At 32.6% G+C, this 16307-nt stretch overlaps 4 protein-coding genes across 4 annotated transcripts; 2 read left to right on the top strand and 2 right to left on the bottom strand.

The window, feature by feature from the left end:
- Window positions 1–1079: 1079 nt before the first annotated feature.
- Window positions 1080–2030, bottom strand: ZW2 (transcription factor-like protein). The gene has a single exon (NM_104613.4). It carries the CDS (start codon window positions 1969–1971, stop codon window positions 1294–1296), a length of 678 nt encoding a protein of 225 aa, NP_564730.1. The 5' UTR covers window positions 1972–2030; the 3' UTR covers window positions 1080–1293.
- Window positions 2031–7776: 5746 nt separating this feature from the next.
- On the top strand, window positions 7777–9263 carry AT1G58320 (PLAC8 family protein). The gene is made up of 4 exons (NM_104612.2): window positions 7777–7911; window positions 8022–8093; window positions 8603–8812; window positions 8928–9263. The coding sequence occupies exons 1-4, from the start codon at window positions 7818–7820 to the stop codon at window positions 8996–8998; spliced, it is 447 nt and encodes a 148-aa protein (NP_176128.1). The 5' UTR covers window positions 7777–7817; the 3' UTR covers window positions 8999–9263.
- A 215-nt stretch (window positions 9264–9478) lies between these two features.
- Window positions 9479–11174, bottom strand: AT1G58310 (F-box/RNI-like superfamily protein; the record flags this gene model as incomplete). Its single annotated transcript, NM_104611.1, has 3 exons — window positions 9479–9865; window positions 9938–10078; window positions 10185–11174. The coding sequence occupies 3 exons, from the start codon at window positions 11172–11174 to the stop codon at window positions 9479–9481; spliced, it is 1518 nt and encodes a 505-aa protein (NP_176127.1).
- Window positions 11175–13002: 1828 nt separating this feature from the next.
- On the top strand, window positions 13003–15363 carry HO4 (heme oxygenase 4). Its single transcript, NM_104610.2, has 4 exons — window positions 13003–13551; window positions 14525–14748; window positions 14820–14927; window positions 15014–15363. The coding sequence occupies exons 1-4, from the start codon at window positions 13125–13127 to the stop codon at window positions 15104–15106; spliced, it is 852 nt and encodes a 283-aa protein (NP_176126.1). The 5' UTR covers window positions 13003–13124; the 3' UTR covers window positions 15107–15363.
- The last annotated feature ends 944 nt before the right edge of the window (window positions 15364–16307 follow it).

The following is a 16307-nucleotide window of genomic DNA, read 5'->3' as shown; positions in this document are numbered from 1 at the left end:
AAACCGAAGTTGTATCGTCAACAGTTTTTTGTCAAACCCACCAATGCTTTTTAGTTTTTACATGTAGTCATGATGAAGCAATCGTGCACTAAGTAATGCACTACGTGTGGAATCGAATTATGATCCGTTACATAATGTGAATTCCAGAAAGTAAAAGGGTTAGTGATAATAATGGAAGACAATTCTATTTCATTTGTACTTCAGTACTTGTTGTGCTCCCATGGTGCAACGAAGAATTGGATGGAATTTTGATTATTAAAGACTTAAAGTATTTATGGAGAATCAGTTTTCTACAGCTTTAGAAGTTTCAAGTCAAGTGCATGAGTAGATAGTAAGATGGTCTTTTTGTGTTCTTGCCGCTTAAATATTTTATAAATGAGGCAACTTCATGGGAGAGTGATCCCTTGAGCGCCTCTGCCAATAAACACTATTAAGTTGAAAAAACATGATATTTAGTACCTCAATATTAGTGAAGAAGATTTTAAATTCGACGGTGAAACGTGAAAAACATATGAGAAGCATGGACTATCGAAATGGGTAAGTTAAATTGTTATTATCACTGGCCATAACAAGAGAAAGAAAAGCAAAAGATACTAATTTCTTCATTTTATCCTATTAATTTTTTTTTTTGCAAAAATGGATATAAGAATTTCTAATTTTTAGCCAATAGATCATATGAATTAAAACATGATACTGTTCAAAACCCAAAAATGGGCGGACCTAGACGCTGAACAAGAAAAGCCTATCCATTCGCCAAGGCCCAACTAGTCAATATGTATGGAAATCAATGCCTACTGAGAACTGCAAGTAATCTTAATATAAGCTACATGTAACAAGAGCAAGAGCTAGAAGACTTACCACCAACTTGAATGCCATGAATTGTAAAAATTAATTTTGTGTTACGGTAAGTTGTGGACTGTATTGTTTATTCAAAGGCTTCTTACAATCGAACATAAAGAAGAAGACATTTTTGGGGAAGAAAATGAAGAAAGGGATAGAAGATTGGCTGATTAAATAAACCACTATCTTTCTTACATCATTCATCAAAATCTGACTATCATTTACAAAGTAGGATCAACTCTCACTAGAGAACTAAAAGTACGATGGCATGAAACGTAATTACATACAAAACTCATGTCCAAAGCCCAAACCTATACATAAGCACTACCGGATTTGTTTTTATTGTAGAACAAATGTTGTTCACTTATAAGACCAAACCTGATTTCGAAATACTTAGAACACTCAAAAAAAAAAAAAAAGAACATTAAAGTCCTAGCAAAGAACTGTTTCTCTCTACACACCTAAATCTCTCAGCCGGAGATAAAACTCTCCAGCGGCTCTTAGCAGCTTGATCGACTGCCGTGGATTCAGAACCTCCACCACTTTCCCAACCGTCACACACCGGAGTTGATCAGCGTTCTTCATCGCTTTAATCATCTCTACCTTCAAAACCTCCATTGCATCCTCCATTTCTGGCTGCTCTCCTTCGCCAAGCCTCAACACTCCGATGCGCCTAAATGGAACCATCAGAAGTGGATCCCCCACGCTCTGTTGTAGAAGCGCGAACCTTCGCATCAAATCTCTCTCCCTCCGTTTAGTCTCTAACCGAATGCTCTCGAGTTGGTCTATTTGGTGGCTCGTAAGGTCATTAACAGAAGTGGTTATGAGCTTAAAAACCATACCTGGTTTAAAACCTCCGATCCAGAGGATGAGTTTCTCGTATGAGCTGAGCCATGGTGGAGAGAAGAAATCATATATATCGTCACCGGCCACGGACATGGCAACTGATTTCTCTTCGTAGTATTGGAGATAGTGAGAAAGAAAGTTACTCACAAGAGATTCTTCTTCTATTGGAGTTACAATGGTTGTTTCATCAGCAAGGTGTGCAAGTTGTTGGACGAATTGCCTGTGACGGCAGAGCCAGTCATTGAAGAAGCTCGCAAAAGTTTCAGAGCTGCTAGTGATTGGCATGACTCATATATAGTTCCAAGTGAGTCAATGAATATAGACGAGACATGCATGTGTGTCTGTTTAAGTATTTATATAAGACAAAGACATCATCGTTAAAAATTATAGGTCGATTTTGGTGAAGTTAAGTAGTAATTAGAATGTTTAATTTTAATAGTAAATGGGAGCAGTAAGCGGTTTCAGAATGGTACAAAATAGTACAAAATGTACGATCTCTCATACAGATAATTTACGTAATTTGAAACATTTTAGGGCATGTCATTTCTAGGTAAATTTTTGTTTCTTATAGAGACATCCAAATTATCAATTGAATATCTAAATTACTTCAACAAATAAATAAAAAAGGACTGGGATGTATTATCTTGACCATCTACTTATCATCTAAAACCATCTCCATCAGTAGTCTCTCACATAGTTTCTCATTAACTAAAAAATATAAAATAATAATAAAATAGAAGAGAGATAGGAGAGAGATTGAGAATAGTTTCTTTGCAGAGAAATTTTAGAGTAATGATTGAGAGATTATGTGTATATGTGTGTATTTATAATTGCACAGAAACTAAATCATAATAAAATATTATTATATTTTTTTTTTGAGAAACTTTTAAAGTATGTGACCAATGGAGATGACCAATGGAGATGACCTAATGTCTTAATAATTGTTCTAGCCATCTATTAAATTACGAAACTATATATTTTTGAAGGTGTGATCAGTGAAAATAAGAGTTAAGTGGCTATATACACATCACATAAGAAATATTTAGCAACCATTTTCGGTTATTTTTATATTGATTTCAGAAAAGTTAACATTATTGGAGCTAAGTGTTTATAGACACTGTAGAATGCCATGATAATTTAAATTTATCCAAAAGTGAAACGTTTTCAATTTAATAGATGGTTATTTTTATATTTTACTTAATAGACTATTAATGATTTTAACATAATTATGATGATTATCAGTATTGGCTAATATATTATGTTTTTGAATCATAGTATTGATGTATAATAATGTGTATGGAGATCTAAAATAAAAGGTATATGTAATGTAATCACATTGTTCATATTCATGGATATAAAAAACATTTTTTCTATGCATAGTAATAAACTTCCATACACAACGTAAAATTCACTGTCACAAAACAAAAAGGGTTACAATCATATTCAGAGCTGCAGATTTAACCCGCAAAAAAATATCGAAGTGCTGGAGGAGGTCCTAAACCGGACGTAGCATCCATTGACAAGCTACATTGATCTATCATTTCAAGTTACAATTTTTTTTATATTTTTTTGATAATGTACAAAAGTTTTATGTTACGTTGATAAAAGAATATTAAGGCTGACGATCTTAAGAAATTGTAGACATGTGTGAAGAGAATCTATAACGTATATTCTTTTCTTCTTCTGGAATCCAGACTTTTGTCTTTACATTTAAACTTCACACTTGTGTTGTGTGGTAATGTTCAAGTAGAAAACAACAAATAACAATAGATATAATAAACCAATCGTAGTGGTTAAGAAACAAAGACATTGAATGAAGCGAATGTCGCTACACTGAACTTGGAACCATTGTAGGTAAGATTAAAAAAGGAACAAAAAAAAAAAAACTTATAAAGTTTTGTTAATCAGTAGTATCAAAAAAATAAAAGATGTGTTATTAAATTATTTTATTTTGTACAAATAACACACTCAATGTTTATTCAAATAGGTATGTTTTTATTACAAAAAAAAAAGAACTCTTTATAAACTAAATAACTCAAATAAGCTGCTGGCAAAGATAAACGGACTTAATTAAACTCACAGAGTCACATGTAAAAGTAACACTTTTTGGTATGATTATAAAAATAATATGCAAATCCATAGGTAAAAAGCCTATTTCAACATGTATAATTTTCGTCGTACGTGCTTGTACAAATTCATAGGAGAACCGAACCAAAGTGTATATATAAAAGATTAGGCCTTTCATAGAAGAAAAAAGATCAAGAGCTAGCTTTTGTTTTAATCTTAGAAAGAAGGAATTTACTTTGTTCGAGAAGCAGGCGTTCGTGTGCATGGATTCTGAATGATCTATGGATTCTGAATGATCTCAATACTTTGCGTAGAATAAGAAATTGGTTGGTGAGAAGCTAAGTATTTGTTTTAGTTGTCTGTAAGCCCAATAAGTGTGTGCAACAACTTTAAAAGATTTTCTATTGAAGTATTTTTTATATAAGGTGAGCCGAGGCTTGGTATATCTCGTCTCGTGTTACATACATCTTTACTTTTTTCATTTTCTCACCTCTAACTTCACCGAGCTTGTCAACGATCTCATATCCTTGGTGTGGAACAAACTAGTCCCCATCATACAATTTGAGAATTTTGTGACGACAATCATATTTCCTAGTGATAATCCCCTAGCTAAAAACTCATGTATAAAGTGTTTCATAAACAAAAGTTGTTTCTCATTAATGGATTTCTAGACTACGACTGAAGTGTGCAAAAATCATTTTCCATCACTGTATAAGGTCGCTTTTCGTGATGGGATTATTTATATATGAATTGGTAGTACTTATGGGGCTAAGGTAGGCCAAGCATATTCACTAAAACTTTTGGACTTCAAATACGAGTTTCCTACGTTTTATGTTATCTATCATCTTTTTATTCTTTATTGAGTTCGTGTTCCTACTTCAAACACTTTTTTTTTTCACTCAAGGAAGAAAAGAGTGAAGAAAGATTCTTAAATAAGAAACTCTAAGATATTTACGAGAATCCCATAAAACACATGTCTCTCCTATTTTGATTCAATATAATTTTTTAAATTAAAGTTTATAAAACTAAAATATATCAAAATAATAATGACTTTTTGTTTAAAAAAGCTTTAGAAGTTATGATGGATAGAATTCTCATATGGTTATTATCAGTGAAGTAAAAGAGTGGTTTAATCAACTAACTGTTCCTATTAGTGAGTTCCACGTTTTTCTCTCGTTTCCGTAGTTTTACCTCTGTCTGATAGTTGGTAAGCTACGTTTGGGAGATTTTAAAGCCTTGTTACTGATCCTAAAAATCACCACATAATTTTTCCATGTTTTATCCTCAGTTACATGGTTACAACAATCACTTTCTGGAAGGTCACCAATTTTGAGATTTTTCAGCTTAAGCACACTTAACTATGAAGTTATCCCAAAAAGTTTCACCGAAAAGATAAATGCACGTTGGTGATATAAATAGTCAAATCAATTCTATTAAACGTTTTCGCATGCACCACCATATTCCTAAAATCGGAGTGTTACAATTCATCCCCACAAACAGAACGTAACGTTCTCGTGGCACACCAAGATCGTAACCCCGGATGGAGCGAGCTTTCTTGATTTCACACTCATGTGAATTCGGATCTGATACTACTTATGACGTTCTGACTGTCCCTACTAGTGGGCTCCACGTCTTCTTTCGGGCATGTGGGTTCACCTCTGTCCCACGGTCGGTACGCTACGTCCGGGAAATTTTAAAGACTTGTTACCTTCCCTACAAATCACCACATGATATTTTTTAATGTTTTGTCCTCATTTACTTGGTTCCAACAATCACTATTCGGAAGGTCTTCCATAATGAGACTTTATCAGCTCAAGCACGCTTAACTGTGAAGTTCTCTCAAGAATTTGACAAAAAAGATAAGTATACTTTAATGATATAGATGGTCAAATCAATTCATTTAAATCTATGCGCATACACTATTGTATTTCTTAAATTGAAGTATTACACCGTATAACAATATTTAAAAATTTAAATTTTGTTTTTAATAATTTATTCATTGGCATATAGAAATCTATGTTTTTCACTAAATATTATAAGCTTGATGAGCAATATTCTCAACAAAAGAAAAAATCAAAATAAATATAAAGAGATGAGGTGAGTAAATTAACAAAATGACAAAACATATACCATTACTACGGTATAATTGCATTTGATTTTGTGTATTTCTTCACATTGTATTAACGTACGGGATGATACCAAACGTAATCGTAGCTTAGCCTGAAATATCAGAATTCAGATGGAGGCAATGATCATCCAAATAAATAAAGAAAATCAAAGATTGAAAAATTAAAATATTGAATTTAAGCAATTTCATAGATAAATTATGCAAAACTCAAGAATAAATCTTGGTCGCATATTGTGTCCAGTTAAATCATGGATGGAAATTCCAAAGATATTTACAAACAATTTTGACTTTTCAATTGTCTTAATCAGATGACCTATATTCTATTTTTCTTCGGGATATTTTAAACAGATACATATCTAATAAATTTACATTATAATTTCGGCGTGAATTGTGAGTATGTTACTCGGTCTTTGGTTATGGTTTGAACATTGATGTTGTGGTTTTGATTTTTACAACTCGACTAATCTTTCTAAAATGAATATAACTGTCGAGTAGTTCACTTACCGGGGTTTTAATGGACCTAAAGAGCACGACATCATTTTAACTGGTCAAATAAAATGATTTAGTAATTTTTTTTCTGTTGGCTTAGAAGTTGAGGGTAAACCGTATAAATTGAGATTAGAACATGTAATGACACAATTTCCATATGAAATGTTTGGAAAAATAAGGTAAGTGAGACGAGATTTGTTTATATATTTGTTTGTGATTATCCAAATTGGAAGTGAGACGAGATTGAGAACTTTTTTTTTTTTTTTTTTTTTGTTGTCTAAAACGAGATTGAGAACTTAAGTGATAAAAAAACATGGATTGAGATCTACGACGAAAATATTAGATTAATATTTTATTTAATTTTATGAAACTTAATATGATATCAAATCAAAGTTGTTGACTCAAGTAGAATAACCTAACTAGGATTTATCGCTGATATTAGAGTAAGATTTAGATTGAAATGAACCAATAAGATTTTCATTTAAAAGAGCATGTTAGGAATATTAACATCTGAGAAAAAAAAAACTTGGGCAGTAATATGCAATAAATAGCACCAAGATAGATACAGAGACATGGAAACATGGACAAAAAAAAAAAAAACATGGACAAAACGGAAATGGGAAAGGCAAAATCAAAAATTTATAGAAACAAATATGGCATGGATATGTCAATAACAATATAAAAATTATATCCATATTTAAAAAAAAAAAAATAGTTTGATTTAAGAAAAATTACAAAATAAGCTATTCAAGTACTAACTCACTTTCTAGAGAGAGATTAGAAGGCAGTGACTAGAGGGGTGACTAGAAGAAGAAAAAAAACTAGTACTGTATTCACAATTATAACTATCTTTTTTTGTGTGTTTATGATTTTTGAAAATATTTATTGGACTAGATACATGTTTATAATATTGGAAACCTATGTAATCTTTTTACCGTCTTTGTCAACGGCAAGCTATTTCCGTTTGGTTAAAATGTCTTGGAGACATTTTGAAGCCCTTTCCAAACCTTGATCGTCCCTACAACGTTTATGAAATGTGAAACGTCTATAAAATGGAGTATCTTTTTAGCTTAGTTAATTTATTCATTGTCGATTGGTTTTACTTCTTTTAAGTTTGAAGCAATATCTGTTAAAAACATCTACACCTAACAAAATCTAAAGAATCAGAAAAACAATAATTAAATTTTTATAAAAGATAAGATTTTTGAAATGACCTGGAAAGAACAGTCTTCTCCTTTTGAACAAGTGACCACGACGTTGCATTCTCTATTTAATTGTTTTTATTGTGACCAGTAAGAAAATATATGTATAAAATTTGGAGTCAACATTCAAAATGCAGACCAAACAAATAAAATAATTTAAATTAAATAGCTATATATAGTTAGAGTATAACAAACGATCTAAACACCACCAATTTGAATCAGTTATCTCTTCACCAAAAAAAAAAATGTCCGAACAAGAAGGCAAAAATGAGAAGAAAGTAACTGAAGGGCAATGGACTACCGGTTTATACGACTGTCTCTCTGAAGATATCTCTACATGTAATAATTTCATTTAACTTTATAATTCTTTCTTACACAAGTTTAAGGAAAATTAAAAGATCGGTTTAGTCATAATTCTTTTTTGGTTTTGTTTGTAAATTGTTATGAAGGCTGCTTTACATGGGTTTGTCCTTGCGTTGCATTTGGGAGGATCGCTGAGATCCTTGATAAAGGAGAAACAAGTACGTTTCTGATTTCCATTATACAGTACTACTATTAAAATAAAAATTTCACATATTCGCTAATGAGATGAAATGGAATTAAAAGAAAACATATATGTAGATCGGTTATTATCAATTTATTTTGAATTGGAATTTATCCACTTTCTACTTATCTTAATAGATATATTTTTATGAAGTAAAAGAGTTAGTACAACTTTTAAATGAGATGGTAGATAATTTACGCGAAAATGACAATAATAATGTTATATTTACAGGGTTGATAGAATATCATACTTTCAAATAGTTCATTGTTACAAATACTATATAAGAAATAGAAGAACAATCTTCCAAAACAATCTTGCAGATGTAGGAAATATTACTTATGATTAAAAATATAATCAAAGGTGAAAAGTACTTTGAAATTTAAATACTAGAAACTCAAGATGGCTTTATAAAGAACACGTGTAATGTTTTTTGTATATTCAAATCGTGTTACAAAGTTGATTTATTAATAAAAATGGATTAAAAAGGTCGAGGACTTGCTGGATTAATGGTGGTCGCAATGTCTAGCATTGGGTGTGGATGGTACTATGCTTCAAAATACAGAGCCAAATTGAGGCATCAATACGCTTTGCCCGAGGCGCCTTGTGCCGATGGCGCCATTCACTGCTTCTGCTGTCCATGTGCTCTTACTCAAGAACACCGCGAACTCAAACATCGAGGTCTTGATCCCTCTCTAGGTAAACAGTCTCTATTCGTCCTTTCTCTTTTTAGTATAATATATTAATGATGGTCGTTTTAGTGATAAGTTTTGTTGTTTTTGTCACCGTTGCAATCATTTTACTACAAACAAAGGGTGGAACATTGAGAATGGAGGATTAAACAGCAACACGCCCCCGTTTGTAGCGTCAGGCATGGACCGTTAAGGAACATCACAAATTAATGCAAGTAATTGAATTCCATGAAAAGTAAATAAATAAATAAACCATGTGTTATATATAATTGGGTTCACGGAAATGATAAATTTATTCTTATATGATAATTTTGTTGTAAATATTTATTTTATATGTGTGAAGTTGTAAGTTGTAACCATGAAAATTTATGATGATATCTAATCTTATGTTCTTACAAATAAATGTAAAACCAATTTCTATAGAATTGGCTATTGGTTTCCCTGAGCGAGTTAATTTATTTGTGAGTACTGTGATATCCCCGCGAATTAGATATGTGAACCTTTCTCTTTACAAAATAAGGCAGAAATAAGAGTCATGTGTACAGTTTGGATCATTTAAGCAACCATACAAAACTTGCAGCCGAGACACATTAATGACTGCAAGATGGTAAAAGAGCTATAGCCTATAAGTGATTCAAAAAACACTTGAGAAACTTTTCTAAAGAAGAGGACATTAGTCGATACCGAAGAGAGCGCAGTCTTTAGATGATAAGCTGAGGTTATCAGAGATAAGTTGCAGTTTGCACTTGGATGAAGCTACTTTAGGATGCCTCCGAAGTTGCTGGTAAACTTTAATCACATCTTCATCAACTGGTGTATTATAGTGTAATATCAGTTGCTCAATATCCGGTATCTTCTCTAGAAAATGCTTGACTTGGTCTATCCTCTTCTCTATCTCGTCATCATAGATTTTACCAAATTCCAATATCTTCAGCACTTTCACTGGACATGATGATAAGCAAGTAGGAGTCTCCTCGTCTTCCTCCTCTTCTTCATCCTCCTCCCAAGGTTTGCATAAACACATATCTCCACATTTATCCGTGAAACGGTGGACAAGTCCCTGAAATGTGGGAGAAACATCTCAAACTTTGAAAAATATGTCAACAAATGCTTGAAAGGGTTTGTTTCATACTTTAAAGACAAGAGTTTCCAGATTTGGAGAATTCTTGAGAAGGCCCGACACGGATTCCCATCCTACTTCCGAGTTACTCTCGATAGTTAAATGAGTCAGGTTGTTGAATAGCGGTATTGCTTCACAACAGTAAGTAAGTACCTGAAACAAAATCATATCAAATAGATCATCAATCATCATCACTCATTAACTTGAATCCTTAAGCAATGTTAAAAAGATTACAAGATGAGAGCAATGAAATACAAACCTCAAGAGTATAAACTGATAGATAAAGGATCTTCACATTGCATATTCCCATTATTAATTCTGTTGCATTAGCTACCATACAGCCTTCCATATTACCTTCAGAATCTGAAAAACGTGTCTGCTCAACCTGATCTTCTGACATCTGAAGATTGATATGAGCTTCAACAAGCGAATCGAAGTTCACTGTTGAATACTCGTCCGCAATAGCATCAGTAAACATCAAGTAGACAAGGTTCGGAGTATTAAAAGACACACTTATTGGATTCTCATCTTGCATTACTTCCCCACAAAAAGTTAGCCTCTTGAGAGTTGTGAGAGACACAGAGACAAAATCCCATAGGCACCAAGATATATATTCAAGATTTAACTCCTCAAGTATGTGACAACCAGAAAGAAGCTTGTTAAGCCCAATACCATGCTTTTCAAATTTGACTGACACAATATGGAGAGTCTTAAGCTTAGGAAGATGAACATCTTCAACATCAATGAACGGGCCACGTTCCACACTTAGCTTCAGCCTAACGAGTGTCTCACTCAAAAAGATCTTTGAAGGAAGTGAAGATTTCCATTTCAAATGCATGTCTAGTTCAAGATCAGATACACCGCGTTCCAAAACCTTGAGTATCCAACAAATGATACGGACTATATCAACACAATCTCTGATCTTTAGAGAGAACTTGTGTAGAGGAGAATTGTCTTGCAATCTCAACACTTGATCTACAAAATCCATAAAACTTGTCGAAAGCTGATCACTTCTTTCATTAATCATTTTCAAATAATCCTCACCACTAACTGCAGGATTCCTTTTTCCAAGACGTAGATGAACAGAGTCATCGAAATCAAGATTAGGAACAGAAGCAAAGAGATACCGCCATTTTTTTGCTAGAACCGATGTAGAAGCAGCTTCTTTGGTGTTAAGGAAAGACAAGATGTGGCAAAGAAGAGAATCTGGTAAACCGCTGATTATATCTCTAGACCTACCAAAATCCATCTTTTTCAATACCGTTGAGTTACTACAACCTGAAAATCAAAGACATGAGTAAAAATGTTTTGTCTTTTACACAACTAATAGGGTTTCTAAATATTCAAAAAAAGAAGACGTTCCCACAAAATCAAATTTGCTAGCTTGAGGCAAAAGTCAGAAGAGCATAAGATAGATATTGAAACTTACTTGGAGATAAAAGCTTAGCTCACCAAGATCACTTAACTATTGTTGAACTTTTTTTAGGAGTTTTCGCGAGTGTGAGTTCTTAAGGCGAAACATTTTTACTTTCTAGTTTCTAAAAGATTTTGTAAGATATTATCTGGAGCTGATGACATCATTAGTTTGAGAAGACTATTTTTTGTAAAAAAAAAATTTTACTTCTGACACATAGAGGGGAGATTTGTTCAAGAACCTAGGAAGTAGATATGTGACGTTGTTCGGCGGATAATTAATGCTGCTCCTGTGACTATAATCATTAGTTGAGAAAATTGTGTTTTTCTTTAACTAATTTTGGAAAAAAATAAAAAGCTCTTTAACAAATAAATCAGAGATCAATAATGGCCAAACTTGATAATTTATAAGGAACCCAAATCAAAGTGAAATAAAGTTCATTTAGTTAGGTGAAGTAAATATTTTTCGTTTTATATTTGTATATTATTAAGATTATGTCCATGTTTGTTTTGAGTGTACCATATAATTATTATAAAGGCCATTTTAAAATTTATGTTTAGGACCCAACTTCGTTAAGCAAAATATTATAATGATTTGGGTGAAACTCTTTTTTTTTTTTCATTGGAAAATTAATTTTTATTGATGGGATATTACTTGAAATACAAGAAGCCGACGATCAATAGATGATCCCGAAAACTAAGCCGAAGGATGACAAGATATTTTCGGAAACTAAGTCCAAGAATATAGGCAGTAAATAACAATACTACAAACGAAACAAGCCAAAACATCGACGGCTAAGAAAGCAAAACATCAGAGGAAATCAAAACTCTGAACTCATAATCTAGCACGAAAACATCTTGCTTACTATCAATCCAGAAGCGAGAAACGCTTGAAATAGTGGTTAGCCGATAGAGACGAGAAAATCTACGACACCGGAAAGCGACTCTTCCCATACCAAATGAAGACTATCTCACAAAAAAAGAGAACCAAAGCATCCATACCAGCAAGAATGAGAGACGAATAGAAATCCTACACAACTTCTGGAAACGGCGAAATCGAAGCAAACGAAACCACAGTTTGTTCACGCCTAGAAAGATACCAATGCAATAGAGAGACCTCGATCAGGTCTAAGCTGTAAAGACAAGGACCGAACTCAAACAATTCACAACAAACCGAAAAAGGTCACGATCTTTTATTCACTGTCTTTTAATTGAAAAATGTCACTTTTTATCAATTAAAATTTATAAAAAATGTAGACTAGAATTCAATTAAAATTTGTCAATTTAAATTAAAATTTATAAAAAATGTAAATTAAAATATAATTTTCCACAAAATTGAACACTTTGTAGTTTTTTTGCTCTTCTTAGTCTATTCTCTCTATTCATGATTTTTTAATTATTGTTAATAAGATTCTCATACGTCATATTATAGCTTTATTTTAATTTTCCTAATCTTCTTTCTTAATAATATGTAACGTGCTTCGTACGTAAGACCAAGAGTACTTCTATTATTTTGTCAAGTGGCGCGGCGGTGGCATATTGTCGGACCGAACCATCTTACGATCGAAGCTTTCTTTGTCGTAAGCCATTGACTAGACAAATAATGTCTTTAAATTAAAGACTTAATGCAAGACTACATACACGTTCTATTAAAGTCTTTAACTTAAAGACTTTATTTGTCTAGTCAACGGCTTACGACAAAGACTATATATAACACTTCCTTAGTCTTTCTCTTACAAACCCTAATTTCATATTGCAGTTTGCGTGTCTATTAGATTGCAAACTCATGGCTACATCAAGACTTAATGCCTCTTGCCGCTTTCCTGCAAGCAGAAGACTTGACTGCGAGAGCTATGTCAGTCTGAGAGCTAAGACAGTGACAATAAGATATGTTCGGACCATAGCCGCTCCTCGTCGCCATCTTGTCCGAAGAGCAAACGAAGATCAGACTTTGGTGGTGAATGTTGTGGCAGCAGCAGGGGAGAAGCCAGAAAGAAGGTATCCTCGAGAACCGAATGGGTTTGTGGAGGAGATGAGGTTCGTGGTAATGAAAATTCACCCAAGAGATCAGGTAAAAGAAGGAAAAAGTGACTCCAACGATCTTGTATCAACATGGAATTTCACAATCGAAGGGTACTTGAAGTTTCTCGTGGACAGTAAGCTTGTGTTTGAGACGCTTGAACGAATTATTAACGAATCTGCTATCCAAGCTTGTGAGTTTTTCTCATCATTTTTTCGTATGTTTTCCTTCTTATGAATTGAAATATTGGTAACTTTTATAGTCAACTTGATCCGTTCAGTTTTAATATAAACTTTTTCAAAATTGAAGTGATTAGGAGAATTGAGAAACATTAACAGTAGTTAGATGCTACAATTAATATATCTACTAAATGTTTTTGGACTTGATTTACATCGAAAGTCCGACGAATCTTAGTGTCAGTAGGTCCTTATTTTTGGATCATATGCACATAGATAAGATTCTCAAAACAATTCTGACGGATCAGTTCTTTCTTCTTGGATTTTATGCTAGATCGGAATTACAAACCTTATCTTCGATATATCAATAGGAGAAATCGGAGAAAGAACACTAAAATGTTGATGTGTAGCATTTCGAGGAATAAGAATTTGTTTATGTTACGTCTATAATTATACAATTTAGAAATAAATAACTTAAACGTTGCAATATTTACACTTGAAAACGTAAATAAACCAGTTTCACCGGCCCTAAATACTAAAATTAGGTGTGGATGAAATATCTTATTAGTTTTAAAAAACATATAAATTTTGGTATTAACTATAATAATCTCAGTTTTTAACATGGTAATCCGATTTCTTGATATAACTTTTGACACTAACTTTTTTTTGTATTAATTTACATGCATATTACATATTAGTCTTTATAGTCTTCTTAATTGGGTGAATTTAATATATATGCTCAGAAGAATGAAAAATAAAGAATCTGACCATGAAGTTTTGTTATTTAGTTCTCTTTCATCTGATTCATACTAATGCCAAATATACCTTTCGTCACATATACACGTTAACAAGAAAAATATCAAGATAAAACAATTTATATGCAACAACAAAAAATGAGTTTCGGCAATAATAAGTTTAGGTAGTTAATTATTCCTCTTCTTGTGTATATAACCTTGTCAAAACCTCTGGTTCTTTTATATTTTTTTGTAGATGCCGGGCTCAAAAACACGGGGTTGGAAAGGGCAGAGAATTTGAGTAGGGATTTGGAGTGGTTCAAGGAACAAGGTTACGAGATTCCAGAGTCAATGGTTCCTGGTAAAGCATATTCTCAGTATTTAAAGAATATAGCAGAGAAAGATCCTCCAGCATTCATCTGTCACTTCTACAACATTAACTTTGCACATAGCGCTGGTGGTCGAATGATTGGGACAAAGGTAGAAAATAGTACAACTTAATTCTCTAAGAAAGTCACTTAATGTTTTTTATAAGTTTACAATTTGTTTAGGTAGCTGAGAAGATACTCGACAATAAAGAACTCGAGTTCTACAAATGGGACGGCCAACTTTCCGAATTGTTGCAGAACGTGAGTGAAGAATTGAACAAAGTGGCTGAGGTATAGAACATAAAATCAATGTGAAGAAAGAAAATTAATGTTTGGTGCATTCTAATTCTAAAGCATATTTTATGATGAATGGGCAGTTGTGGACGAGAGAAGAGAAGAATCATTGTTTGGAAGAGACAGAGAAATCGTTCAAGTTTTATTGGGAGATTTTTCGTTACTTATTGTCCTAATTTGTGATGAGCTTCCGGTGGCAACAAAAAGTGGCGGGAAGGCCATCAAGTGTACGTATGAAAACAAAATCTAAAATAATTGGACTAAGTCTCCAAGCACATGTCTTTACTCTATGGCATAATAATAATAATAGGAAGTCTATGTGGTTACCGAAATGTAGGAATCCCACTTCCTTAGTTGTTCACTTGTTTCTTTTCCACTTCCACGTTTATATGAGCTAAACTTCGATTCTAGTTTAATTAATCTTTTGGCTCTACAATTTGGTCAATTGGTTAGCATCCAGCTAATGCCGTCAACTATTAAGAAAACTCCAACAAAGAGAAATCAAAAGAGATGATACCAAAGAAACATAAGAGAAGAAAGAGAGAGACATCGTGATGAGAAAGATTGGAGATTCCAAAGGAATCGAAAGAACAACAACTATTTGGTCAGAGCCTTTTTTTTTTTTTTTGATCAGATTTGATCAGTGGCTTAAAAAACAACAACTTCTACGGTCTCTCTTCGCTGTTCTAGATTTGTTTATCTGTTGAATTATATTCGGTATTGATTAATAGGATCTCTTCGTTTCATGCCACTTTCCTAATTTTACTACGGTCAAAAGTGTCGAGTATGAATTTTATGTTTCTAATGGCAATATGTTGTATGAGTGTTAGCGATCTGTCTACTAGCTAGTTTATTGTTTCAGAGTTATCTGAGTTAATGACATATTATTTATGCCACTATATTTTGACATATTATTTATGCCAGAAAAAAAAAATATATGCCACTAGCTTGTTTTCTCTAATTTAATACTGTTTTAAGTTCTCAAAAATTTCAAAAACTACAAGTCAAACTTTTCTGTAATGCATGTTACATACATAATATTTTACTAATTAATTTTATTTTTATAGTACGTCTTAGGTACATAATCTTTTGCTTATTAGTTGGACTATCTTACTATAATAATTATTCGTGAAAGTTATTCCACAAATCTATCCATCGGTTGCTTCATGAGATTAAATATCTCCGCTTTCGTTTTAAATATATTAGCCGGACTCAACATATGTAAGAAACAAATATAATTACATGTTAAGAAGTTAGTAAACAATAAATTAAAAAATAATAATTAATTTTAAAGATTAATTTTAAGCTCATATATTTTGATATATGTATAAACTTCGCATATTATAATCAATATATTCATAGGTTGACGCATTTACA

Source organism: Arabidopsis thaliana, assembly GCF_000001735.4.
Source record: "Arabidopsis thaliana chromosome 1 sequence".
Taxonomy (NCBI): domain Eukaryota; kingdom Viridiplantae; phylum Streptophyta; class Magnoliopsida; order Brassicales; family Brassicaceae; genus Arabidopsis; species Arabidopsis thaliana.
This window is presented reverse-complemented; position numbering and strand designations above follow the sequence as displayed.